Raw genomic sequence first — 27,931 nt, forward strand, 5'->3', positions numbered from 1 at the left:
AATGACAAAGCAATTCTTTACAAAATAAAAAATAGGTATTGCTCATGTTGCTCCAATTTGGATAAAATCACAAGAATTTAAGATTGAGAATCTTTACAACCCAAATTTGAAAGATTCTGATTTTGAGATCACATTTCAAATGCCTGATGTATATATTTTAAATATACAGATATATTAAGTATAAATACTTGTATAAATATATTTATACATAACAGGGATGTAGATGTGTATGTAAATGCACTTTTCTTCATATGGGTATACAATGCAGAGAGATTATAAACTTTTTCTGTGCATATTATTTTCTGTAAGCATATTGATATCAAATCATACCATTCAAGGACACTGTACAATGTTATTGCTAATATAGGAAGTAATAAAAGATTATATTGTTTATGACATAGTATTTTATTGATATGGTACCATATCTGCAGGAGTGATTGTAGAACAGCTGCTCATTTAGATAGGTATTTGTTTCATGATAGCCTAAATACCGTGATACAATACATGAGGCATCTTTTAAATGTTGTGTTGGTTTTCTGCATATCATTTCTAAGCAGGAAATTGATAACAATTCATAATACATAATGTAAGCACATTCATTGAATATTTAAGACTGCATAGTTTAGAATAAACAAATCCTCTAAGTAACTGAATTTCAGGGTTTCTTACAAGGTTTGATACTTACTTATATCCTCAGAGAATAATCAGTAGAGGATATTACATTAGGGAAGATTATTTTTCTAATTTCTTGCTTTAATATTAACATTCAGCTCAGCGAGTAGTATGCTAGCAGAATAATTAGCACTTAGTTCTTCATCACCAGCTCCTCTTTATTCACATTGTTTTTAGTGGAAGCAATCATATCCAGTATTTATCAAGCATGAGAATGTGTAGATAACAGTGAATATAAATGTTGGCCCAAGACAGAACAGTTTGGGGTCTCTTATATGAGTAAGGCTCCATGCTGATCACGGACTGCTTTAGAGAACTGTCTTTCTTAGAACAGAGATGTATTTTTCCTAAGATACAAGATACTGTGATAGTACTAGTGTGTAAGGTGTGATATATCATGTATGGAGGGTTCGACATCTTTGTATGCCATATGCAGAAAAAAAAAATATGCAGAGGATGAAGGCTGAGGATTACATTATTTATCAGTAGCTAATAGCAGTGGTAACAAATGGTTCATCATTACAATCAATAAATTGATTAAGTACCCATTGTATTTTGATTATATATTAACTTTGTTACTATTTTCTCAAATAAATGTATTAACAGCTGAGCAAGTTTTTTTAATTTTTCTTTTCTAAAAAAATGGCAGCAGATTGCTCGGAGGGGAATGGTAAGTTAGAGAATTTACAGTCTGAGAGAGACTGGTAATTTAGATTGCACTGAAATAACAGATTTGTGATCAAGGTGTTGAAATGGAGAATTTTAACATTCAACTCCACTAATCTGTTATTTTTGAACCCTTCATAGCTGTGTTGATAAAATAGCATTTTGATTAAGATGCAATGATGTCCTATTGTGTTTTACAGTTAATTGGTATAAAAGACTAAACATATACATTTGCGTGTACATAATAAATGTGTAATACATATGTGGGCAATTTTTCTGTGTAAGTTTTGGAATGTAAATAACTGTGTGGCTGGGTATATAACCTCAGTTGCTAAACACCTGCATATCGTACTGAAGTTTTATTTGACTGGCCCTCATTAATTATTTTGTATCTATTTTTAAAAGGCATTTGGAGAAACCTGTTATAGAACTTTGAGGCAGTCATAAAATCCAAGTTTGTATTACGAAACAATGCTGTGGTTTGTGCCCGTTTGTAATATGTAATACATATTATTTGCAAATGTACGGTAACTAGAGGGTTTCAGGTTAGTATTTTCTGCAAGAATTTTATATCTTTTCTTAGAGACTATTTCAATTGCATAGGATACATTTCCTTTAGCTACACTATGGTAAATCATGAGTGGAATACTTTTATGGTCAACTCTAATAAGTGAAATATAATTGACGTCTTGTCTTTACTTACCTTCAGTGTATATCCACTGAGCCATGTCTGTGCAGCATCTTCATATTTCATGCTATTGAAATTTTCAATTAAAATTTGCTATTTGTTTGAGTAAGGTAATGAAGATTCTAAGGTGCTTAACACTTCATTTGATGATTAGCCTTTCAGTCTTTCTTGACTTGTAGCTCGTTTTCTTCACTATGTGATATAAACATAGAGAACATAACAAGAGATTTTAATAATAGCTTGGCTTCAACATTTTGAGGCTAATTCAAGTATCACAAGAAAACAAAGTTACAATTAGAGTGGTCACAGAAGGGGGGCTTGTTTGTGTTTATGTTTTTTTCTGTTTGTTTTTAACCAACATTTTTCTATAGTATTTTCCCATGCCTGGTCAAGGATTCTTTTGAGTAACAGTTGAATTTTTTTGCGATTTTACCATAACCACATGGTTTTGTTGTTATCTTCTTAGGATTGCCTGATACAATGATAATACAGTGTTGACTATGTTATATATGTTTATTTAAGTGTATTTATGGTATTAACATAATAAACAGGAAAAAAACTGTGTAAGTACGAGAGTTACAGTTGAGTTTATGATACTGTTCTCAAAATGGGTACTGCTGAGAGATACGAGCTTATGTCATGGTTTCTCTCAGGCTGTCTTCAAAACAGTAATGAGATATGCAACTGGAAAATGCATCTATAAATGAAATGCTGCATCTTCACAGTGATAGTTTGATTTCCATTTCTAAACATAAGTTTTCTCAGTCGTATTTTGGTGGAGAATAGAGGTAGAAAGAGCTATTTTGGTGAAAATGTGAAGATTTTTCATTATTGGACTATCGAGAGTTCCAGACACCTTTATCCTTTTAACAATACTGGGAAACAATGCAGTAATTAGTATATTGGTGTGCTGAATTACTAGATGTGCTTCGTTATGTGCTGAAGCAACAAATGGTAGTGCTGAATAGTGACAGATAAATTCATAAATAAATAAGTTCAATCATTTAATAATGATTAAGCTGCATAAAAATTATTTCACTAAGATCTCATTTGATTATACATTTACAGACTATTGTTTTAGCTACGAACTTCTAACATTTTTATTGTCCTGATAAAGCTGAGTAAGTTTATTACTAACTTGAAAATTAATCATCTTTTCATCTCTTTTACTTATGTTTTTTCCCCTTTATTTTTCCTTCATACAGGCCATGCAAGTAAAGGTACAGGTCAAAGTGCATGATGTGTCTTTGTTTTAGATTTAGAGATGATTGGGCTCCAAGCATTCTTTCCATTGATCATAGCAGTGGCGTCACAAAGTGAAGGCCCAGGTTCCACCTACTATAAATTTTCTCCGTGATAAAGTGGCAGTATTTGACTGAAATTCCCTTTGGCACTCCCACGTGTTGCTTAATGTGAAAATGTAGTAAAGTTACCTTTTGTAATTATTTTAGATGTACATTCCGCCTCTGCTGTCTTTCTGCGTTCTGATTTTTTTTGCTGATACATTGAAGCAGACATTGTAAAAGCAATGCCTAAATAGAGTCATCAGAAACATGTATTTGACTTCGGACATTCAAGGAGGATATATGGGAGAAATGTGCTATAACCTGTACTCATCTGTAGATGAGTAGAAGGTTGTATTAGAACCAGTAAGTTTAAATAAGATACAGAGTTCAAATCTTACCTTTTTTCCAATATAAAATGATCTTTAATAAAGATGTGAGGTGTGACAAAGCTTTTGAATAATAGTTGTTTCTTTTATGTGTTTAATGTAGTCAAAGCTTTCTTCATCTCCAGTGAACCATAGTTCACCTTCCTTTGCATCATTCATATTATCTTTTCAAAATAATGAATTTCTAGTATCAGCCAGTACTTTTCAACCTATGGTGTGTTCTTCATTGGTGAAGCAGAATGAACAGCAAAATGGAGCATAAAACCCTTTCATCTTTCACTTCACACTGTGTGCTGAGCACACCTGATGCTGTGAAGATTTTTCATTAATTATATCGGAGGCATAAGTTAAAAATTGAGCAGTTGTGTTAAACTAATAGACCTGATTTCACGCTTTGCTATTGTCAAACTTCCGCAGGTATATAGAGTAGGATTTAATGAGTGAGAGAGAACTGAAGGTTTAAGGAGGGTTGGAAATACTAAAAATACTAATTCCGTCACCTTAACCAGTTTTAGCTGATTTTTTTTTAGTATAAATAAATTCTTTCTTCTTTTTGATTGTATATTTAGTTATTATGAATCTACTGGACAATCTGTAAATCTTTTTCTGTATATGTTTGTTGATGAAATGTCTACTTATGTGTTGAAATCCTCAGACAAGAAAGACCATTATGTGCTGTTAGGCAACCAGATTATATCACTCTTCTTGTTGAGGTCCTTTTAGCACAGTTAATTATTTAGACAAAATACATGCAATGTGATGCTTTTTACATATGAAATTAAGGTATCGTGTTTACTAATATAGGTGCATATTAGAACTGAAAGACACATAATTTCATTGTCATTTAGGTTTCTGTTTCTGACTCTAGTTACACATTTAGCAGCAGGAGCTGTGAATTCACAGACAGCAGAATTTGATGGCACAGGCAGAATGGATCTTCTTTTCATGTTTTAAAAATGTTCAGTATTTAAGGTTCACCTGTTTTGTTCATACCTAGTTATTAAGCTCAAATGAAAATAAAGAAAATTGTATGTGAAAATATCCTCAATCAAAAAGACGCAGAAAAGTGAACCAGCATCTTTCCTCCTTTTCCTTTTTTTTAATTTTTTTTAATATATCTGTTATATATTTTGTTATTCCTTATTTAAGATGCATGGTGACGCCACTGGAATACAGTGATACATTGTGGGATTTGTTTGTCTGCTGTCAACGTAGAGTACAAATAATGTCATTATTGTAGCCATTACATCACTGCTATTTCTAAGGCACTTCCAAAAGCAAAGCTTTGAGGCAAAGTACTCTCTTGCAATTGTTAGTTCCTTAAGAAAGGAAGCCACATCCATTGTGTGTTCCCTCTGACCTGCAAAATGCTCAACATCAACTGCGTACACAGAGATTCATCATGTAGAAGACAGAATTTGCCAAAATTCACCACTGAGTAGAATACATATGCCTGCCTTTTCTTCTTCCAGTGATTACTATGTTAATAGCATGGTAACAATTGGTAAATAATGATTTGCAATGGATTCTGCTGTATTCTTATGTGGAACTACACCACGTGTTATAAAAACAGTAGTGAGTAAAACTTATTGACAGAGGGAAAAGGATGTGGAGGGTTGAATGCAAGCATTGGCTCTTTTGTGGTGTTGTATAAGCCTGGAGGCCTAGTCCTGAAATCTTATCTTAGACAAAACTCCCCTTGAGTGTAGCAGGAGTTTAATCTAGATACGGAATTCAGAACTGGGCTATTTTTATGTTATTGTTTACCATATGTTCATTAAATATATGGGCCTGGTCTAAAGATTTTGATTCGCTGTCTCATAAATGAAAAGTTGTGCGTGAAATATTGTTGTACAGTGTCTGTTGTAAGAAGATAGGGCAGATGTTATTCTGTTGTGCTGTTTACTTTTCTGTCTCTTTTGTTTTCCTTTTCCTATTACACATGATGATCCAGAGATACAAAGGAATTAATTTTTCATCCCAGAGATACTTGTATTAGCCAAATCCAAAGGGCAATGCTTTTCCCAGAGGCACTAATTCTTGGTATTATATTGCATTTGATCAAAGCCTTTTAGATACTGTTATTTTTCAGTTGAGACAAATCAGAAAAATATTCATTCATTCATTCATTCAGACCCTGAATGACCATCTTTATGTAAGTTTCTTTTTTTATGTAAGTTAACATAAATGTAAACATTCTGAATTTGTCTCTGTAATATTGAGAAGTCATAGTGTCCTCTGAGACTGACAGCTTTTAATTTTAGGGTTGTTTCTGATTTGAGAGGTAACATCCAGAAAATATAGTTACATTCATATATGTGAATGCACACAAAAGTATATTACTGCTATTAAAATTTTACTGTTATTGCAATTTTTGCATTGGCATGCACCATTTCCAGCTGAAGACTCTACAGCCTTCCTCTAATGTGGCATTTTTAATTAATTGTACTACATCGGGAACGTAGTTTCCTTGGACCATTAGGGGAAGAGTGTGTTGGAAGAGTGTGTGACCAGAGAATTACAGTCATTTACTGTTCTATTTTTTTAATTATAGTCTGGAGGACAAGATCAAGAGAGAAAGAAATCAAAACGTAGAGGAGATTTGTACTCCATACAAACATCCTTGATTGTAGCTGCACTTAAAAAGATGCTTCCTATTGGTTTGAATATGTGTACTCCTGGAGATCAAGAGCTCATCTCTTTGGCTAAGATTAGATACAGCCATGTAAGTGTATACTTTGTAAGAGTTTTCAATGCAAAATAAGCAGAACTTTAAACTTTGAGGCATAGATGTCTAAGCAGTCAATATAAATAAATATATCAACGTGCTGTAAGTTGTAGCTGCTAATTGTGTTTTCACAAGAAAAAGTGATGTGTATAGACAGCTGCCATGATTTCCACATCATTTTACATTTGTATGCGATGTACAGTTTCACATATGCATATTCATTTGGACCAAATACTGAAATACTGTGTTAGCTTTAATTCTCTTCAAAGTTTAATCCTTGTTTTGAGGTTGAAATTAAAGAAAGCCTTTGTCCCATGCCCTTGTGGTAATTTACGTAGTTTGAAAACAAGAGGTTAAATTTCAATATTTAAATAACAGCTGTTCTATGTTGTACATGTTCTTTTGAGATGAATCATAATCTGAATTGAAAAGTACTTTTACCTTTCTGCAGAGGGACACTGATGATGAAGTCAAAGAACATTTACGTAACAACTTACATTTGCAGGAAAAGGTAAAAAACCCTATATCTTAAACAGATCTTTTAAAACACAGAAGTCACAATTGTTTTTATCATGATATGTAAAAAAAATAAAAGAGAATGTGAAAATTATTAGGAAAAATTGCCATTTTAATGTTTTCATAATTTTTTCGTGACAATAATTGTTTGTTTGTAGCTTTGGCTCCTATTTTCAAGTTTCAGGAAACCCTATGGAATGGGAGATGTGTAAAGAGTTGAGATATTGGTAGTTTTAAAGTTACATTTATTTAGATTCAACTCTATCCAAGAAGAAAATAAAATTAAAGCTATAGTATTTCAGCTTCCCTTCTCCAACTTATCTTGCAGTAATGTTAAAGCAGTATTTCTAAGAATATATGCCATTTAAAGTGACTGTGATAAAATAGGAAAAAATGTGTCATCTTAATTCTTAAGAGTTTCACAAGCACACTTATGTTCCTACTATTTATATGCTGAATATGCTGTCAAAGGTGATACCAAAATGGAGTCCTTATCATTCTGTAAATAATAATTTAGATCATTGCCTGCAGTCTTTGAACATAATAGGAGTAACTCATTTATCTGCCATGGGAGATGACTGTCTGGTTGCTATAAATCTGCGCTTACATAAATTTAAATTTGGCACACTAAGTAATTCTAATGTGGTTTTTTTCTATTTCTGCCTTGCAAAAAAACCCAAAACCTTTGGCTTTAACTCTTCACCTACTGAAATTCCAGCTGTCTTTTATAGACTCCGTAAAACAGCTTTCCACTGTCGGTACAGAAGTCCTGCAAGGAGTTAAATGCAATCCCAGTACTAAACGTCCTTCCTTATTTTTAATGCAGTTAAATGTGATACAGAAGTCGCAGGGTGCTTTATTTGGTTTCATGAAACAAAAATATAGAACCTTGCTTAAGAATTGAGATCAGTTACCCAACAGTTATAGAGGATCTAATGCCATTTTTCTGAACAGCTAGCAGATGGTATTTTTGACTAAACAGGGACAGGTGAAGTGGAAGTATCTGTAACATTCTTTATTATACTGTGATAATGATAGTGGTAGTGGTCAAATTCAGTATCTTCATTCAGCAGCTTACGTATGAAATATGTTGGTTTTTAGTCTGATGATCCAGCTGTGAAATGGCAGTTAAATCTATACAAAGACATTTTGAAGAGTGATGAACCTACTGACCCTGAGAGAAATGTGGAACGTGTGCAGAGGATATCAGCTGCTCTGTATCATCTGGAACAGGTAAAGTTAAATATCTATAATGTGTTTGTCTTAAAGTAGCATGAGGTTTTTTTTCCATGTAGAGATTATTTTTACTTCAGTGAGTGTCATTATTAAAGTTTCCGTATAAAAATTATTTTTGCGGGCATGCACACTACACACGCACATACAGATGTGTATATGTGCAAAGTTTTTCATGAAACCTGTTGAAGTGCCTCAGTTTAGCTTCAGGGAAAACTCAGGATGTATTTGCCTCTGCAGAACTTTGTGGACAGTCGCAAGAAGTATAGTATACAAATCACCATTCAGTAGCTGAAAACTGTAATTTTAGGAAAAGATGTTTGTATGTGCACTTATTTTTAATATACTGGTATTTGCGCGTTTCCTATTTCTGCACCTAAGGATACTGTAGCAACTTTTGAATCGGTTGTCTGTTCATTCAAACGATACAATTTAAATACAAAAAGGCATTTGTACTTTTTCCATATAAAGTTAATCCACTTCATTCACGTGTGATATAACACAGAAATGCGTTCACATGAACAATTGAATATGCATAGTTAGAAAGAGACAAAATAACCATTTTGGAATTTTACCAAGGAGTCCCACGCATAAGATACTCTGGCATCTTCAACTTTCCTGTGTAAACTGAGAGGTGCTATATATAAGGCTCCCAGTACTTTTTCTTACTAATTTCAGAACAGAAAAGCAAAACCCCCAAAGAACATTTTTTTCATTTGATGCGGAGTGTTTGTAACATTTTCTAATTTGCTAACTACATTAACCACTAGCTAAAAATTAAATTTTGAATAAAAGTTGAAGAGTTTCCACTATATGTACTAGATGTTTTCCGGTAGGTTGAACAACCACTGAGATCAAAGAAAGCTGTTTGGCACAAGCTCCTGTCAAAGCAACGCAAAAGGGCTGTTGTTGCGTGTTTCAGAATGGCACCGTTGTACAACCTGCCAAGGTAAGTGGCCTAAAGGTTTATTTTTTCAGAACTTCTGTTTACGTTTCCAAGTGCAAATATTGCTTATGTGTATATTTACAAGTTTGTTGCCTGTTAGGTCTGTGTAATTTTGTTTAAGAGACAACAGAGTTGGTTAGTTATCAGCTAATTCCTCACAGTAGCAAAATACTTTTTTCACAACAAATAACCAGAGGGGGAAAAGACCATAGGAATTACACTGCTTCAAAACTGAAATGCTTCATTTTTGTCAGCTGTTACTCTGTGTAGTTCCTCAAGTTATCTGTGAAAATTGTTAAAATATTGCTGTTTCTGTCCCTTTTTTGCCTATGACTGGTTGCTCTTTTTTACTTTATATTCTCCTGTGTTTGTATTCTTTTCCCTTTTTTTAACTTTGTATGGCTATTCCTCTGCTACTGCATGAACACTTCATGCTCTTTAGCTTGTCTGAGGCAATCTTTAGCTACTTCATCAGAATGTTACGTGCATTAAAGTGGCTGTTGGGGCAGAGCCGTGCAGAATGATATTTTGGATTTATGTGTTGCTCTGCTGCTCACTTCAGTTGGACGTAGATACCACAAAGTCCAAGATAAAGTGCATCCTGTGCCTGGATCCATCTATTGCTTTAAGCAGAATATCAAGACCATCCGGCATTGGGGTCATTTCCTTCACCCTGTTCCTTCTCAACAAATGTGCTTTTATTCAGATACAGCCTAAGCACATCTTTAAGTTTGCATCTCACCTTCTTCTGCACTTTTTCACCTTTCATGTGTAATATTTTTGTTCAAACGTTGTTTGCAAAGTATTTAACAGAAGAGTTGCATTGCATTTTTAAATTCCTTTATTAAAGCCAATCTACATGCTTGATGTTGGCTAACAGTCTGTAGCTGTGCCATTAACGTATTGGAAAAATATTAGGTTTGCACAAGACAAATAAAAAGCCAGTTATGCTGTAAAAAGCACACATCCTTCCTGTACAAAAATTAGTAGTTCTAGACTATAATAACTTCTCTAAGTTATCACAGTGCCACCAGGCAATCTTTAAAGAACCAGGGAAATTAAAAGGTTTAAGTACAACATATGGACAAGCTGGCTAGTATCAACCATTTCACCTTCAAGAATTGTGTTTGGAAAAACAAGAGGAAGTGGTATGTAGACCACGCATTTCAGTACAACTTTTTTGTGAGCTTTTTTTTACAACCATATTCTGAATTTATAAATTCCTAAAATTTTTTTAATATCTATGAGCACCCAAATGATAAAAATGGTTCATCTTATTTTTGCCTTTAAAAAACCCCCCACTTTTATTTTTTCTTTTTGAGGTTGATGGAACACTTGTCAAGGAGCAAAATGGGTTATGAATCTGTATTTTCAAGAAAATACAGAGTAATGCTCACTGAAGTACAACACTTGCATTATCTGTAATTTTCATTAAAAACTTTTCTGCATTAAAAAGATTGAGGTTGGTTCTTCTTAAACTTTATGGCAGATTTTGTGGTGGAGTTTACTCCTAATTTAAATATGAATGTGAGGCAAAACTGTCCAGTAATCTTCATCTTGTAGACTAAAAATGAACTGTCATAAAACTGTTTGTGGCAAATAATTGCGATGTCTGCACTTCCAAACAGGCAAGAGTGAAAAAACACTTTGGACTTAGAATCATAAAATCATTGAATGGTTTGGGTTGGAAGGGACCTTTAAATGTCATCTGGTCCAACACCCCTGCAATGAATGAGCAGGGACTTCTAGGTGTATTGCTTAATTGGTAGGTGCAGAACAAAGTTTTTAAATTCGTTAGTTTATATACACATTTTTTTTTCTAGATAAATCATAGGACTCTGACAGGAAAATAAGGCATCACACTATTATGCATCTATAACTGTCTGCATCATTATGTTCTTAAGACATCTCTAAACTGTAGGGAGATTATTTCAAGTGGAGTATGATTAATTTTAGGAGCTATGTAAATCCCTTTGAACAGTTTCAGATACAGCTCTCCTTATCTTGAATATTTCCTCATTTTAGTTGCAGCTTTAATTGGGAATGTTGGTTCTAAATTTGATGCTAGAATCAATTAATTTAAAGGGCTGTCAGCACACATTATGGTGGTACACTTTCATTTATCCTAGAAAAGTTTCATACCTTTAGTGAATTATGAGCTCACTCTTTTGAAAATTTTCTGGAGATTTAGGTGGCTTTCAGTATAATTTAATGTTAATCTCATATTCTAATCTCATTTCCTTCAAAATACTTTCTTATACATATCAGTTTTTAGGAATTCCAGTAAGGTATTTCAGAAATTTGAAATACCTCTTGATGTGCAGGTGTTTGTTAAATCGTAGAAAAATTACTTTAACTTCTACCAAAAGTATTCCAAGTACTCACTTTTCTGAGAAGTGCCTGGAGATACAAAAGAAAGACTTGTATTTTAAAATATTTTTACTTTCCAAGGAAAAAAGAGTTAGGAAATAGTAATTCTTCATGTTCTGTGCTTAATGAATGTACGCGGCTTTGAAAAAGTGTCTTACATGATAAATGTTTTCTCTGAGATATGTGTTTTTGTTTGATGTTTTAAGGAAAGTAATTTGTAAAAAAAATTCTGTCATCTGTGTATGCACATAGATACAGTGAAGTTGTACATTTTTCATACGCAGTTTACAAATACATTCTTTCTGACTACTTTATTGAATTTAACTTGTGCCTTTCTTCAATGAAAACCTATATGCTTTTCTTCAGACACAAAATTAGCAATTTCTTCCTGAGCACCTTTCAACGTGTTTGGCTGGAAAAAGTACATGAAAAAACTCAGTATGACAGGCTTATACTCAAGTTAACGGTAATGTAACTTGTGGAGAGCCTCTTGCTTATGCGCACACTTATTCCTTCCCAGCCATGATTTGACGTTATCATAAAACATGAATTTGTACAATTTTCACAGGGGATTCTGATTGGTCAGTTTTTGAAACTTGATAATAAAATGGCAGCGGTGCCAGCAGGAGAGCCTAGAAGGTTGGCTCAATAGCTATTCCATTATAAAATAATAATTAAACATATTAAGCATATTTAAACAAGTCATAGTATATACAGCCAATTTATATAGCTTTTGTTAGTGATGCAGGACAAAAGCAAATGAAAAGCCTGCATGAAACAACCTTTGTAACGTCCTGTAGTGCACCTCAAAACAAAATTTTCACCCAAATGTGATGTAAAGATGGAATGGTTTGGCCTTTGTTATGTGTAGTCTTATTGCCATGAGCTGTATTTTCTGTGGAAAGTTCAATTAATGAATACTGTATCGTAGCAATTAATACGCCCAAGAGTTTTCTAAAATTGGTCGTTTTCTAGAGCAGGTTTTGTGTATTTCTAATCCAGCTTCTTTGAGGATACATTAATACTGCCCTGATTTGGAACTGAAAGAAAAAAAGCTGAGGTTAAGCTTCTCTGTGTGGAAGAAGGCAATGATTGTCAGCAGATAACATGCTGGAAAGCACTTGATAATTATTTTGGTGTTGATGGCTAACTTCAGCTGTCTCAATGTCCTAAATCTAGAAAACTAGATTTACATCTCGTAGGTGTAAATCCCACCCACTCATTCTCAGTCTGTTCAAGTGTGTATTTTTCCCATGCTTGCATTAAGCTTCCAGTCCTGCAGTTTCATGTATAATGTATATTAGCCCTCCTAAAGCCTTCAAAACAAAAAGTAATGTATACGTATGTGTATAAAAAAAGTAGTAAGAATGTTCAAAAGTAGGTGCGGATTTGTCACTAAATGTTAGTTATGTTTTGCATTTTGTTTCACTGACCAATCAGAGGATCAGAATTGTACAAATACGTATCCTTACTAATCATTAACCTCCTGAGCTGTTTTACTATGTTCCGTTACCCCTCTTGATCTCACTTTCACAACCCCCCCAGGCACCGTTCTATTAACCTCTTCCTCCATGGCTATCAGAACTATTGGATAGAAACAGAGGAATATTCATTTGAGGAGAAACTAGTTCAGGATTTGGCTGTAAGTACTGACACAATTGGGCATATTTTTCAGTGCCCATATTAGTGTGTATTTTATGTATCTATTATAACATATATTTAATTTTTGTGTACTGTATGCATATGCATAAACTTAAAAAACATTAATCCTTATGCTACAAGGTATAAGGTCATTTTCTGCTGTGGTCAAACAGACATTCATCCCATGATGCACACTGAAGTGCGTTAAGGTGGTTTATGCCTTCAGACAAACTATGTGATACTCATTCTTGGGAAGGGAAATAGATTAGATGAACTGTTAGGCTATTTTTGTCGTTATGGTAATTCCTATGTTCCTATATTTTATTTAAGTTTTTTTTTAAAGCTTGACACAATTGATCCTTTTCCTCTTTTTAAAATTTTGTTGATGCATAATATTTAATTTTAACATTTTCAGCTTTGATACAAATTAATTTCGCTGTTTTCTTGTTGATACATCATAAGGGGAAGTAAATATATGCAGCCATATTCAGCAAAAATTTAATTTACGTGTGTACTTGATAAGTGAGTGGTAAACTTCAGCATTTTGTTACTGAATATTGATTCAGAAAGCCTACTGCTTTTTTTCTTCCCTTTCTGTAGTTAGTTTGTCTAAAATACTTCCAAGGGGCCTATCTCTACAGCATCTAAACACCATGAAAATGAATATATAGCTTCATGGATCACATCAAGATGTATCAGGAGATACTTCGCTGTTAGCAAAAGCAGTCATGTTGTGCTTTTTAAAACCCACTGGTATAGAAGGTTGTACAATTTAGGTTGTGTGATTTTTAAAAATTACAGCTTAGATATTCTTCTCATACACTGGACAATTATATGGTCACAGTCTTTGTTCCTTTTTTCTAAAGGAAGGAATGAGAATCAAAACAGTGATCATAATTCTGATTCACTAGAGAGGTAAATTGAACTTCTGTAGTTACAATTATTACTATAATTGCAATAATTCTACAATATTTACAAACCCTACAAAGGGATGATAACACAAGTACGGTAAAGGTGATATGCTGCTCTTTTGCCAATGCTGGCTATATTATATTTCAAACTGCCAAAAAATGTTTGAAGTTGACACTAAGAGCAGTATTTACATTTGTTGAATCAAGATTACCTAGAAATGGTATATGAAAGTATTGTAGCAAACAGCAGTCTGAATAGGATGTATCCGATGATATTATTAAAAATAGTTCCATTTACCACTAATTATTCTGCTAAATAATTGAGCTGGGACTTTCTTTCAATTCTGGTCCACTGGAAACACATAATTTCTGCTGAATAAGGCTTCCCTAAGATTTTCACTGTCTCATTCTCAATACCTTGCAAGTGAGAAACCTCTAATGTTACTATGAATTATGAATAATAATCAGACACTCTAACTCCCCCTGAGTCATATAGGCACATAATGTTGCAGGTTATGCTGTAAGCCGCTGAGTAAGATGAATACTGGAAGTTAATACAAATTGGACAGAACAAAATTACTGAAATCCTTTCCTAAACTTAATTACTCAATTTTTTATCTGACTCATGAAGCTTAATTTGTATATTCTGATATAAATCTTGAGACAGAAACCTCCAAAAAAAGATGAAGAGGAAGAGGAAGAGACCGAGAAAAAACAGCCTGATCCACTTCATCAGATTATCCTCTACTTTAGTCGCAGTGCTCTCATAGAGAGAAGGTAAAAAGCTGTGTTGAAAAGCACATTGAGTAAAAGCAGACAGTAATTGAATTTCTAGTAACGTTACGGAAGTGATTTAACACAACTGCAGTTCATTATGGTGCATGGCGAATACGTTTTTGCCTCTCAGTTTCATTAGAGTTTTTATGTATTAAACTTGGTATAACCTTTATATTGAGACAAATATTGACTGGTTTTGACATTTTAAAAGCTTGGTAAATACCCAGTACAGAAATAACTGAGCATGAATTCTCACAGAAACATAGTCTACCGGAACTGCTGGTTCATTCAGAGTACCCTCCCCTGGTCTTTGCTGGTGATAGATGTGTGGTGTGGTGGTGGTATTCATTACATTTTATTCAGTATGTCAGAAAAAGTTTCGTTGATGATTAGCACAAATCTCTCTCAGTGCCAGTTTCTGTTTTGAATTTAGACTGTTGATTAGAATATGTATTTTGTATGAGTAGTGTACTCCGGTGCTTCATATACTTTTTCTGTATGACTAACATAATTTTGCTATCTGACAGTTATAATTATCCTAACATATCTCCATAATACTTTTCTGCACCTGCAACAGCCAGTGATCCTTACTTATCCAACATGACTAAGTTGGATGTCCAAATATACCTCTGAATTGTTTAGTTAAAAAGTTACAGAGACTTTTGAGAGAAGGAAATACATTTATAATACAATTTTCAAGTGTAATAGTATTTCAGGTAGACATGTGTATCTACTTTAATAAAATGCCCTTTACTAAAAATGGTATTTAAATATTAGTAGGAGTATGACATCTTATTACTACATCATAAAATAATTTAAAATATTTTTTACTCTTTATAGCAAACTAGAAGATGATCCTTTATATATTGCCTATTCTGCCATGATGGCAAAGGTAAATATATCATTTCAAGCTCCATCCCTCATTCCACTCAGGTACCTCCCATTCATTTAGATACTTTTTTTTTCCTTCTGTTTCTTACGTGGACTGCTTGATTCTAGTAATTTCTATATTTTAATGAAGCAAATACAGTTCAGAGTTGTAGATATGTAATGAGAAATTTCCTACATTAAAATAATATAAAATTCTAGTAGGTGCAATCCTGTTGATATCACTTCACACTTTGTTTTGTACAGGATTAACTCATGAGCAGTCTTAACGTGTTAATTATCTTTATTCTTTGGGTAATTATTTTGCAGTTAATATTTGAAGTCTGTCAAAAATAAGTTGACAATCAGTTTTTGCAACATATTGATTACAGCTGACGTGAGGAGAGTTTGATTGTGAAGGTAAATATTATGGATATAGACAGAGATATGACACAAGAACACATAGCCTGCAGTTACAGGGTTTGTATGTAGTGGGATGAATACCCTGAAGTACTCATAGATTAGGGAATTTCAGCTTCTTAGTGTGGATAAGCACAAATATTTACTATTACAGGGATTTTAAATCATCTTAATGCCTTTAATTATTGCTTGAAAAAATGTCTTTGGTCATTTTTGTAGAAATACTATAGTAAAAATAGTCATTATGTTTCATAATAAGCAAAATCTTGTGATTTCTGTTTCTACCAATAAAAGAGCTGTCAGGAAGAAGAAGAAGAGGAAGAAGAAGAAAAAGAAAAGACATTTGAGGTGAGCGTTAAAATAACATTTCTTTCTCATCACCTACTGTGCAGGTATTTTAAACATGTCCACTAGAATAAATGTAAGAATAACACAGAGTGTATTGAGCTGGCTTACTAGGTTATTCATAAAAGAAAGACAGTGTGTTCTGAAGTTTTGGAATCAAACAACCCATGGATTATGGAGGCAGATGGCCTTCAACAACTTTGTTTTTCTCATCTTCCGATTTTTCCTGAATCAGTTCCAGTCTGTATTCTGTTCTCTTTTTTGTTCCCAAACCCAGGAGAAAGAAATGGAAAAACAGAGAACTCTCTATCAGCAAGCTCGCTTACATGATCGTGGAGCTGCTGAGATGGTCCTTCAGATGATCAGTGCAAGTAAAGGTAATGTTCTGTGAAGTATTAAAAGTATACATGACATACATATCATAGACACAATGCTATACTATGTATGTTGTGTTATGTCATGTTACCTATGATACGTATATCATATTCAACTTGTATATGGTATATAATGAGCCAAAATAAATGTCAATTACAGCTATACTAGGTAAAATTTCCAGGCTGCTTTTCTGATTGAATCATTTGTAATTGCAAGCTTTAGTGACTGTAGCCTTGTTTTGACAGGTCATACAGGGCCCATGGTTGTTGAAACACTGAAACTTGGTATAGCTATTCTAAATGGTGGGAATACCATAGTTCAACAGGTAATGCTTTTCTAACTACTATGAGTCTTGCTTGTATAAAGGAGGAAAGTAATTTTGAGAATTTCAGTGTTCTGTCATGTTTTTGTTTTAGTGCATTTAATTTTAAGCTAAACAGTGAAGAAGTATCAGGGTATTTTTGGTACAGTAACAATGATATTATTGCTTGCCGGTGATTTGCATTTCAGATGGTAATTCAGGAAGTTGTTAATTCATATAATTTTAATATAGATTTATTTTTTTTCCCCAAAATGTATACCCTCTATAGAAAATGCTAGACTACCTGAAGGAGAAAAAGGATGCTGGATTTTTTCAAAGTCTCTCTGGCTTGATGCAGTCCTGCAGGTAAAATCATAAATCATATTATTATAGTCTCAGTTTTATTCAGGTTGGTGGCTTATTGCTCAGTGCAAGTGGATTTGTTAGATTTAAATTACAGGAGTCACAGATTGTAGAACTGTTGTGGGAAACGTGTGAGTCAGAGGCATAGTGTGTTAATCTTTTAGAGTATTCTCCCAGATGAGAAAAATGCAGCAAAGACTGTGTATGTCTTTGAAGGCTTAGTTTGGAGAGGCAGAAAAGTAATATGTAATGGCTCCTTTACTGGTCCCAGATCCCTCAAGTTTTCTGTCTGTGTGGTTCTAAGGATGGAGAAGAACCATCACTGAAGGAGAGATAGGCCAGTGGAGCTTTACTACGCTTTCAGTTTCTGCACATTTCTGATGAGTTATGTAAACTCTGTCTCTTCATCTGAATCCTCTGTGTATGTGTCAGGTTCATTAGAGATGGCATGTGGCCGGTGAGACTATAGTAGAGCATTCCCTTGATAAACTGGAAGTTCAAATTAGTTACGGTAAAGGACTCCCATAAAGAAGGTGGAAAACTGTTGGTGTTTCTGATTACTCTTGCAGCAGACAACCTCCTTTTCTCAGCCTTTTAAAGCAACAGAACGGTTCTGAAGGTATAGACTGGGAATTAGAAGTGGAGAAGCTGTATGAAGACAGAAAAAATGTGGAAGGAATGGTGACCTGCACTGCAGTAGTTATTGCTGAGTAGTTGCAGTCTATTTAAATAACATCTATCTTGTAATTTTTCCACTTACGTAGAACAATTCAGCAAGGACTTGCTCAAACAGGACCTGCAGTGATGATATTACCAATTCTATATGTGTATCATTCAGGACTTCATTTAAAAGGTTTTGATAAAATGACTTGAACACTGACAAGAGAATGAAAACAATGCTTTAAAAAATGCTTTTGCTTTTAATGATATCTCTAAATAGTAGAATATGTGATTGCATTGCTGTTTAACTGAAAAAATGAGATAATCATAGAATTATATTTGGACTATTTGAATGAAAGTATTCTGACTGTGTGGTGAGAAGAATCATCATAGAATCACAGAATGCACTGGGCTGGAAGGGACCTCCAAAGGACATCTAGTCCACCCCCCCTGCAGTGAGCAAGGACGTCTTTAGCTAGATCAGTTGCCCAGATCCCCATCAAGCCTGATCTTGAATGCCTCTAGGGATGGGGTATCCACGACCTCTCTGGGCAAACTGTTCCAGTGCTTTACCACCCTTATGGTAAAGAACTTCTTCCTAATATCCAATCTAAATCTACCCGTATCTAGTTTAAAACCATTGCCCCTTGTCCTATCGCTTCGTGCCCTTGTAAACAGTCCCTCCCCATCTTTCCTGCAGGCCCCCCTCAAGTACTGGAAGGCCGCTATAAGGTCTTCCTGGAGCCTTCTCTTCTTCAGGCTGAACAACCCCAACTCTCTCAGCCTGTCCTCATAAGGGACATGCTCCACCCCCCTCATCATCTTCGTGGCCCTCCTCTGGACCCGCTCCAACAGATCCATGTCCTTCTTGTATTGAGGGCTCCAGAGCTGGATACAGTACTCCAGGTGGGGTCTCACCAGAGGAGAGTAGAGGGAGAGAATCATCTCTCTTGATCTGCTGGCCATGCTTCTCTTGATACAGCCCAGGATGCAACTGGCCTTCTGGGCTGCAAGCACGCACTGTTGGCTCATATCCAGCTTTTCATTCACCAGTACCCCCAAGTCCTTCTTGGCAGGGCTGCTCTCTATCATCTATCATCCCCCAGGTTGTATTGATTATGAGGACTACCCTGGCCCATGTGCAGGACCTTGCATTTGCCCTTGTTGAACTTCATGAGATTCACATGGACCCACCTCTCCAGCTTGTCCAGGTCCCTTTGGTTGTCATCTCGTCCCTCAGGTGTGTCAACTGCACCACTCAGCTTGGTGTCATCTTGCAAACTTGCTGAGGGTGCACGTGCTGGGCTATGCCAAGTTAGCAAAAGAAAATTCAGGTATCAGTGTATTTTGACCTTGGAAGGTATGGACTCTGTGATTCCATATATGTCTTCTGAATCAGAGATACCATACATCTTCTGAATAAAATACTAAGGTATAATATATACAGTAACAGAAACAATAGTGATAACTTAGTGGAAGACAGTGTGACTGAGAAATAACTGCAGTAGTGTCCCTTTGGCAGGCAGGTTTAAGTCAATATAAAAAGTAATATTTTCATTTATACACAAAACCATGAATGACATTATTGAAAGTGAATTTGGTTAAGTGGCGAGACCTGACCTGAGACTCATTTCTTTTCAGAGATGGACCCTTATTTTTATCCCAAGATCTTCTATTTAATATTCATATTAAATAAAATATGAGGCAATGAGTGGGTCACAGTGGGTCAAGACTAGTTGTTGAAAGCCTCCAGAGATTTCCTAGAAAAAAACAATTTTCCATTGCGTACTATAGTACTTCTTCCTGTTTTGTTTTGTTTTGTTTTTTTTCAATATAAGTGTTCTTGACTTGAATGCGTTTGAGAGACAAAATAAAGCAGAAGGCCTGGGAATGGTTACTGAAGAAGGAACTCGTAAGTAGAATTAAATTGATTCCAGTAGTGCTTAAAATATTATTTGTACTTCCTTCTTTAACTAGAACTGTTATTTACTGTGGCTTGAGGCTTATGTTAATAAACTTACTATAATTAATTCTAGGGTTTGAGTTCTGAATGTGCTTTGTATTTACAAAATCTTTAGCAATAATTTTTAAGAAAAACATTGTAACTTCCAATATTCTTATCCTGTATTCTTGTTATTTTTCTTTGATCCACAGTCATCGTTCGTGAGCGTGGTATGTTTGGGTTTACTGTTTTTGATACTATTGTTGCAAAAACGTGTTGCAAATACAGAGAGAAATCTTGCGTTGCATCTTCCCAGATACCTTTAGGTTCAGCTTTATGGTCTGCAGCAGGTTGTGTGTTCAGCTTGGATAAACAGTTTGATGCTTACTAAAGAAGTGTTATTTATATTTAAGGCATGATTTTAGTTATGACTAACCATTTACTTATTAGATATATATCCTGTTGCTTTGTTTTTCTTTCTTTCTTTTATTTTTTTTTTAAACCATGGATGCATTGGAGTGGTAAATATTTTGGCTTTGCTTTTTCTGTCTCACTTTTTCTTTTCATTATTATCAGTCTGTTTCTTTTAAATTGCTTTAATGCTTTTATAATACTGTTTTTACTAGAATTCCAGTTTTAAAGGTTGCTGTAAGATTATGTGTTCTGCATATTTAATCATAACTGTTGTCACATAATCATTGCATTTATATATTTTAAAGGTGAAAAAGTGTTGCAGCATGATGAATTTACTCGAGATCTATTTAGATTTTTACAACTGCTCTGTGAAGGGCATAACAATGGTAAGTGAACTGAATTAATTTGGGGGAAAATGTGTGATGGATCTGTTCTTAGAGTTGACTAGAAACAATTCTAATGTTGGTTTCCTCCAATTCATTTAGTTTTCTGAGGGGAAACTGGCATGCCAACAATTTGAATTGCAGAGTTCAATTTGAATTTTTAAGTCTTAATGTAATTTCAGTTTTCATGCCAATCATTAATAGTAAAGCCTATTGCAAGTCATGTGGATAACAATTCTTCAGTTGTATTTCCACTGTAGTTCTATTTCCACCACATAAGCATCTCTACCCAACAAGGTACTTAAAAAGAATGTATTCGCCATGTCTCCATGAAAATATGAAAATAACCTGGTATTTTTTACTCCTATGTATACTAACCAAGCAAAAATCACTTATTTCAGATTTTCAAAATTACCTACGTACTCAAATGGGCAACACCACAACAGTGAATATTATCATTAGTACAGTAGACTACCTCTTGCGTCTTCAGGTGAGGAAAAAGCAGAGGAAAATAGACTATAATATATTTACCTTTCCTTCTTTTTTTATAAATTCACGTTTTACTGGAATCAAATGTGAAAATCCTCTCTTTAGGGATACCTAAAATAAAATATTCTGATTTATTTATTTTATCTCTTCTTTCCTTTTAAAATAGATGACCTTTCAGAATTCTGTGTGAAACCAGATGTTTGTTAATTTATTTCATTGTTCACTTCATACTAAATTTCATCTGCTGCTGATTCAACTTTTGGGGATACAGATGCAGGCAGTAAATACTACGTACAGAATCCAAAATTAGAAAATATAACGTTGTTTTTTTTCTTAGGAATCAATTAGTGACTTCTATTGGTACTATTCAGGAAAGGATGTAATTGATGAATCAGGACAACGTAACTTCTCTAAAGCTTTAGCTGTCACCAAACAAATATTCAATTCCCTTACGGAATATATCCAGGTAAAAAAAATGTTTTGCTCAAGGTACTAACAGCGAAATTCTATGATTACATGGCTTGTTCGTGTCCTATCATAAATTTTTAAATACTTTGGTTTTATTTTCCTTATTTTTGATAAAGTTATATGGAATCACTGGCCCAGTGCAAAGTTAACACTAGAACTTGTGAATAGTTGCATATTTAACATGATATGATCTGGTATTTATGCACTAGATACCAAAAAGACCTTGGAAAGCTTTCTCATGTAGCTTCATGGAAGCCTGAAGTTTCTCTTTTTTTCATTTTTTCAGAGCAAAATCTTAGGAACACAAATTGTTTTATTTGTTTTGTTTTATATAAATAAAAAATGTTTTTCTTAATTTTTTTTTTAGGGCCCTTGCATAGGTAATCAACAGAGTCTGGCCCATAGTAGGCTGTGGGATGCAGTTGTTGGCTTTCTTCATGTCTTTGCCAATATGCAGATGAAACTTTCGCAGGTATTTTCAGTAGTCAAGTAATCCTTCTTTGCATGTGTTTATAGATTATAGTCAAGTGAATGTTGAAAGCTGTAAAGCAGTTAATGTGCTGATACTCATTGGTTGTGCATGGGCCTATTGCAATGCAGAAGTCCAAGACTGAATCTCAGGCCTAGCATCTTCATATCACTCTTTTTAGTGTTAATCATCACTGCACTCAGCTGTTCTAATATCAAACTCACTGCTTCCAACTCAGTTATACCTTTCTGTTAATGAAGATGGCAATTTGGTCCCTTCCTCCCTGTTGCCAAAACCTGATGATCTGTCAGAGCAGAAGAACCATTAAAAGTGCGGTTCCCATGCTACAGCTAAGTAGGGCAAGTGAAAAGCTGGGAAAGATTCAAAGAGGGAGGGACTGTGACAGTCAGTCCACTTGTCCAGTTAATTCATCACAGGCATGGAGCAGGAGGGCAGCAGGCAGTGTTCATTTCACTGGGCAGGGCACTGTGGAGTCCCACCCCTCTTTGCAGTTTCAGGCTTCTGTGTTCTTTTGTGGCTTCTGCTTAATGTACCCATACAGTCAAGCCACTAGGCACTGAATGCAACAGTGCAGAGTCAGTTCCTCACTGATTCATTGTCTCTGCTACCCTCTGACTTGCTTATAAGATTTCTTCCCACCCTACAGAAGTATATCAGAATTTTGAGGATACTTAACAGTTTTTACATCCTTAATGTTAATCACAAATCCATGTTAAGACTTACTATGTTCTGTAGTTAAACTAAATAGTTCTAGTTCTGTTTGAGTGCTAATGTGTTATGCCATTAGATGTTCCCAGTGATGTGAGAAAGGATGGATCCTTTCTGAGATAAATACTGCCAGATATGTGGAGTAACCAGTTTTGTGAGTTTCTCTGGTCCCTTACCTGTACTTCAGTACTCCTTAAGGCTTTATTAAAGCTTTATGTTATTAATACCTCTGCTGTAGTAAGTTACCCTCATATTGTATAAGACTTCTGATAGTAATCATAATAAAATGACAATGAAATGTTGCTGAAGAATGTGAACTACATTTAAGTGACCATCCTGCATACTGTTTTTTTCCAAACGTATTTAGTTTTCCAGATAAATAGAAAGAAAAAACAACCTTATATGCCTTTTTTTTTTTTTTTTTTTTTACAGGACTCTGCTCAGATTGAATTGCTTAAAGAACTGCTAGATCTGCTAAAGGATATGGTAGTGATGCTCTTGTCACTACTTGAAGGTTGGACCTGTTTTACTTTATGGTCAAATATGATTATCTCAGCTTCCTAATGTAAAGTATGATAATTACATTAATCTTTATAATCTGGTTTTAATTGCCTTTATGTAATGCCAGGAAAAAAAACTATTTCATATTTATTTCACAATTGTTGTAGAATATACATAGTTGTGAAAAATAAAAGCATGTTGAAAGAAAAATCACGAATATTTAAGAACAAATTTGTTCTGTTCTCAGCATGAATAAGACATTTATTTATTTAAAATGTAGCAATGCCAAATAACTTCCTGTTTTAACACACTACTTAGGTAACGTTGTAAATGGAACTATTGGAAAACAAATGGTAGACACGCTTGTAGAATCATCTAGCAACGTAGAAATGATTTTGAAGTTCTTTGACATGTTCCTCAAGTTAAAAGATCTGACTAACTCAGATGCTTTCAAAGAGCATGACCCAGATGGTAAAGGCATCATTTCAAAGAAGGAATTCCAGAAATCAATGGAGGCTCAAAAACAATACATACAGTCAGAGATTGAATTCCTGCTGTCCTGTGCAGAAGCTGATGAAAATGATATGTTTAACTATGTTGATTTTGTGGAAAGATTCCATGAACCAGCCAAAGACATTGGATTTAATGTAGCAGTATTGCTAACAAACCTTTCAGAGCACATGCCTAACGATTCACGCCTTCAGAGCTTACTTGAACCTGCGGAAAGTGTTCTTAATTACTTTGAACCATACCTTGGTCGTATTGAAATAATGGGTGGAGCCAAGAAAATAGAAAGAGTTTACTTTGAAATCAGTGAATCCAGTAGAATGCAGTGGGAGAAGCCACAGGTGAAGGAATCCAAAAGGCAGTTCATATTTGATGTTGTAAATGAAGGTGGAGAGCAAGAAAAAATGGAACTCTTTGTGAATTTCTGTGAAGACACGATCTTTGAAATGCAGTTGGCATCCCAAATCTCTGAAACTGATTCATCTGAGAGGCCTGAGGATGAGGAGGAGGCAGAGCCATGTTATGTAGTGGATATCGGAGACGATGAGGAAGAAAAGTCCCTGGAATCTGCTTCAGCTTTTGCAATGGCCTGTGTTGCAGTGAAGAAGAATATTGCAAACTTTTTCAAAATGGTCACTGTGAAGAACCTAAGGAAACAATATAGGAAAGTTAGAAAGATGACAGTAAAAGAGATGGTGAAAGTGTTTTTCTCCTTTTTCTGGATCCTATTTGTAGGTGTGTTCCAGCTGTTCTTTACTATAGTCTGGGGAATTTTCCAGATTCTTTGGAGCACTGTATTTGGGGGTGGCCTGGTTGAAGGAGCCAAAAACATTAAAGTTACTAAAATATTAGGGGACATGCCTGACCCAACACAGTTTGGAATCCATGATGATGTTATGGAAGCAGAAAAAGCTGAAGGTGCTGAGCACGGCATCAGAGCTGAACTTGTGCAGTTTGTGAAAGGTGAAAAGGCAGAAACTGACATCATCTCAGACATTTTTGGCATTCATACAAAGAAAGAAGGTGGCTCAAAACACGTTCATGATGCTGGACTTGGAGATATTGCAGAAATCCTTGGTAGTGATATCCAGTCATCTTTGGAAAACACAGCTCGTAAGAAAAAAGGATTACAGGTATGTTAGAGTTTGTATTTCTTTGCAGAAAATAGTAATAATACAAATATATTACTGATTTTTCTATTAGTAACTTATTTGCCAGATAACTGATTAATAAATGTTCTCAATGAGAACATTCTTTATAACCTCTACTCTTTTAAAAACAAACAGGAGAGTTTATGTGGCAAAAAAATTCAGCCCAGGGTGTTTAGATTTCACTGCAGTAAATTGCTGTTATTGTTCATTTGACATTCAAACCAGAAATTGCTAGCAGCTTTCTAGGCACAGGTTTTGCTTTAAATGGTTTACAGGCTTGTTTATTGTGCATACCCCATTTTTTCACAGTATATTTCAATTACTTTTACGATCTACTTTATCCATAATAATGCCTTATCATCATCATCTTTCTTCTCTATGCTTTAGTGATCACATACAATAAAATATCCTTTTTTCATATTATTTGAAAAAAATTTGCCTGAATTTATTGTTACTTTAATGTTTATCGTATAATCATTTACTTTTATTCTGTTTTATGAATAATAAATTTTGTTCCACTTAGCTGAGCTAAATAAAATTTATCATTCTGTTTAAAAATAGATTGAACTAAATGTCAAAGCCCAAATGCAATTGTCATATTTGGAAGGCATTGTGTTTCACTCTACACTTCAAATCTGTTTCTACTTGTTATTCAAATATATCTTCCCTCTCATCATGAATCCACCTCTTTATGGTATGCTTTCCAGATATTTTCAAGATAAACCTCCATTGTACAGCTTCTTAGTTCATTATTTCCTCTTCATTCATATGGTTTTCTCCAAGATTTGTTTATTGCCTAGATTAAACTGTATTTTTCCATTTATTTTTCTTATTTATTTATTTATTCATTTTTGTGTTCTTAGTAATTACAGGCTTTTAAAATCCTGTCTCATTTAGCATAAATGTAATGTGTTTGGTACTTAAAAATATTTTTTTAACTTAAGAATCTTAGCAGGGCTGAGTAAATATTTTAGATTTTTCTTTGCTTTACTTTGATTTATACATTTCTCTCAGATTTGCTTGTAACTATTGATAAAATGCTCAGCAACTTATGCAGATACTTTGAGTCCTTAATGTGAAGTCAGCTATGAAATTTATCCAGCTTTTACCTTTATGTTATCTAGTGAAACTTTTCAAATTAATGTTTACACTAATTCTTTATTACAGAAATTGCTATTCATGTTGTGTATATAAACAGCTCAAGTAATCCAGTTAGACCACTGGGTATAACTTGTAAGTAGAGCTCAAAGAAGAAACAACAATGTAATAATAAAAAATTCCCTTCGGGAAGTCACTATGTCATTTACAATAATAAAATTTACACAAGGGTAGAAACAGAAATTCACCTCTATATACTCCAAAAAACAATTGTGCAGCAATAAGGTGAATGGCATTACCATATAGCCAGAGAAAATGGCAAAATAACCTATGGAATTGTATATGATGAAGATTGTTAGGACTTAGTTTTTACTGTGAAGTTCCACAGGAATCTGTGCTGAGAGCCGTGCGGGTTCACAAATAAGAACAGAAGTGAGTAGTATGCTAACAGTTAAATCTGAGATATTCGTAGCAGCAAAAAAAAAAACCAACACCACCCCCCCCCCCCCAAAAAACCAGCTAACTACAAAGTTGCCCTAAAATAGCAGATGAAAATCAATGAAGTGAGATATATAGAGATATAGATATACATAGATATATATGTATAGGAGAAAAAGTTATAATTTTGCATGTTAAATGCTGGATTTTTAGCTCATTGTTACTGCTTGGGTATGAAATCTTGGGAATATAACAGAGTTATACAGAAGTATCAGTTCAATGAAAATGTCAGTCAACACAGATCAGAAAAGCAAACTGAAAGTTTGAATTGTTGACAAAGGAATAGAGAGAGGAGAACCCCAGAACATTATATGCTCCGTGGACCCAAAGTATATCTGGATCTTGAAGGCCAGGTTCCCCCATTTCAAAAAGAATGTGATAAAACTGAAAAAAGGTTCAATGAAGGTCAAAAAGTTACCAAAGCCTGCTATGGAACAAATCTTGTGTATGGAATTAGGTAGGTTAAGCCCTTTCAGCCTGAAAAGGAGACAACCGAGAGAGCATATGATAGAGGGATGGAGAAGATGGATAGGGATTTCTTCATTCTTCCCCCACCCTACCCCTTAGAAGAACTAGGCATCCTCAAATGATCTCTGAATTACTCTCCACCAGCTTGAGATCTTAGGGGGAACTGTGGAAGAGTTACGAGTTACACATGCTTCCATTACATGTGCTAGGTGAGGTTCCACAGATAAGAGGGGAGATCTTTTGCTATTTATGTGCGAGAGAGAGGCATCCAGGTGAGTAGTGGGGGAAACGTTTAGATAACTGTATTTATGTGTCAACCAGAAATGTAGGAGAATACATGATAGGTAATTGGTTTCTGAGCACTTTGAGAGAATACAGGAAAGGGTAAAGAGCTAAGATAGGTTTTTGAAAAAGTGAATGGTACAAATTTAGGCACTTTCTTTGTGAATTCAGGACTTCAGAGCCTGCATCTCTTTGATTTCCAGTGAAGCGTAGATACTCAAACTGCATTTGAAATGAGTTTACTTTGGTCTTGCAACACTGAGCCTAAAGGTGTTTGAAATCCAAGCCCCAGCTTCTCTGCTGCAGTTAGCCATCTGTAAAATCATATATTGGCTTATCCTTATCTCAAGGGAATGTTGTAAATACATACTTAGGTGGTGG

General features: G+C 34.6%; 1 protein-coding gene across 1 annotated transcript in view; it reads left to right on the plus strand.

The window, feature by feature from the left end:
* Positions 1-27,931, plus strand: part of RYR3 (ryanodine receptor 3) — a 219,294-nt gene that overhangs the window by 171,275 nt on the left and 20,088 nt on the right. Inside the window, exons 72-92 of the mRNA XM_086462983.1 lie at positions 1,322-1,342; positions 3,232-3,246; positions 6,253-6,423; positions 6,878-6,937; positions 8,044-8,175; positions 9,012-9,124; positions 11,858-11,957; positions 14,711-14,820; positions 15,661-15,712; positions 16,402-16,455; positions 16,730-16,829; positions 17,073-17,152; positions 17,418-17,494; positions 19,990-20,063; positions 20,306-20,323; positions 20,813-20,893; positions 21,292-21,380; positions 21,717-21,845; positions 22,215-22,319; positions 23,478-23,559; positions 23,865-25,186. Of these exons, the coding sequence (XP_086319109.1) occupies positions 1,322-1,342; positions 3,232-3,246; positions 6,253-6,423; positions 6,878-6,937; positions 8,044-8,175; positions 9,012-9,124; positions 11,858-11,957; positions 14,711-14,820; positions 15,661-15,712; positions 16,402-16,455; positions 16,730-16,829; positions 17,073-17,152; positions 17,418-17,494; positions 19,990-20,063; positions 20,306-20,323; positions 20,813-20,893; positions 21,292-21,380; positions 21,717-21,845; positions 22,215-22,319; positions 23,478-23,559; positions 23,865-25,186 (2,985 nt within the window). The remainder of the gene's footprint in view (positions 1-1,321; positions 1,343-3,231; positions 3,247-6,252; positions 6,424-6,877; positions 6,938-8,043; positions 8,176-9,011; positions 9,125-11,857; positions 11,958-14,710; positions 14,821-15,660; positions 15,713-16,401; positions 16,456-16,729; positions 16,830-17,072; positions 17,153-17,417; positions 17,495-19,989; positions 20,064-20,305; positions 20,324-20,812; positions 20,894-21,291; positions 21,381-21,716; positions 21,846-22,214; positions 22,320-23,477; positions 23,560-23,864; positions 25,187-27,931) is intronic.

This window comes from Leptosomus discolor, chromosome 3 (assembly GCF_034619465.1).
Source record: "Leptosomus discolor isolate bLepDis1 chromosome 3, bLepDis1.hap2, whole genome shotgun sequence".
NCBI classification, from domain to species: domain Eukaryota; kingdom Metazoa; phylum Chordata; class Aves; order Leptosomiformes; family Leptosomidae; genus Leptosomus; species Leptosomus discolor.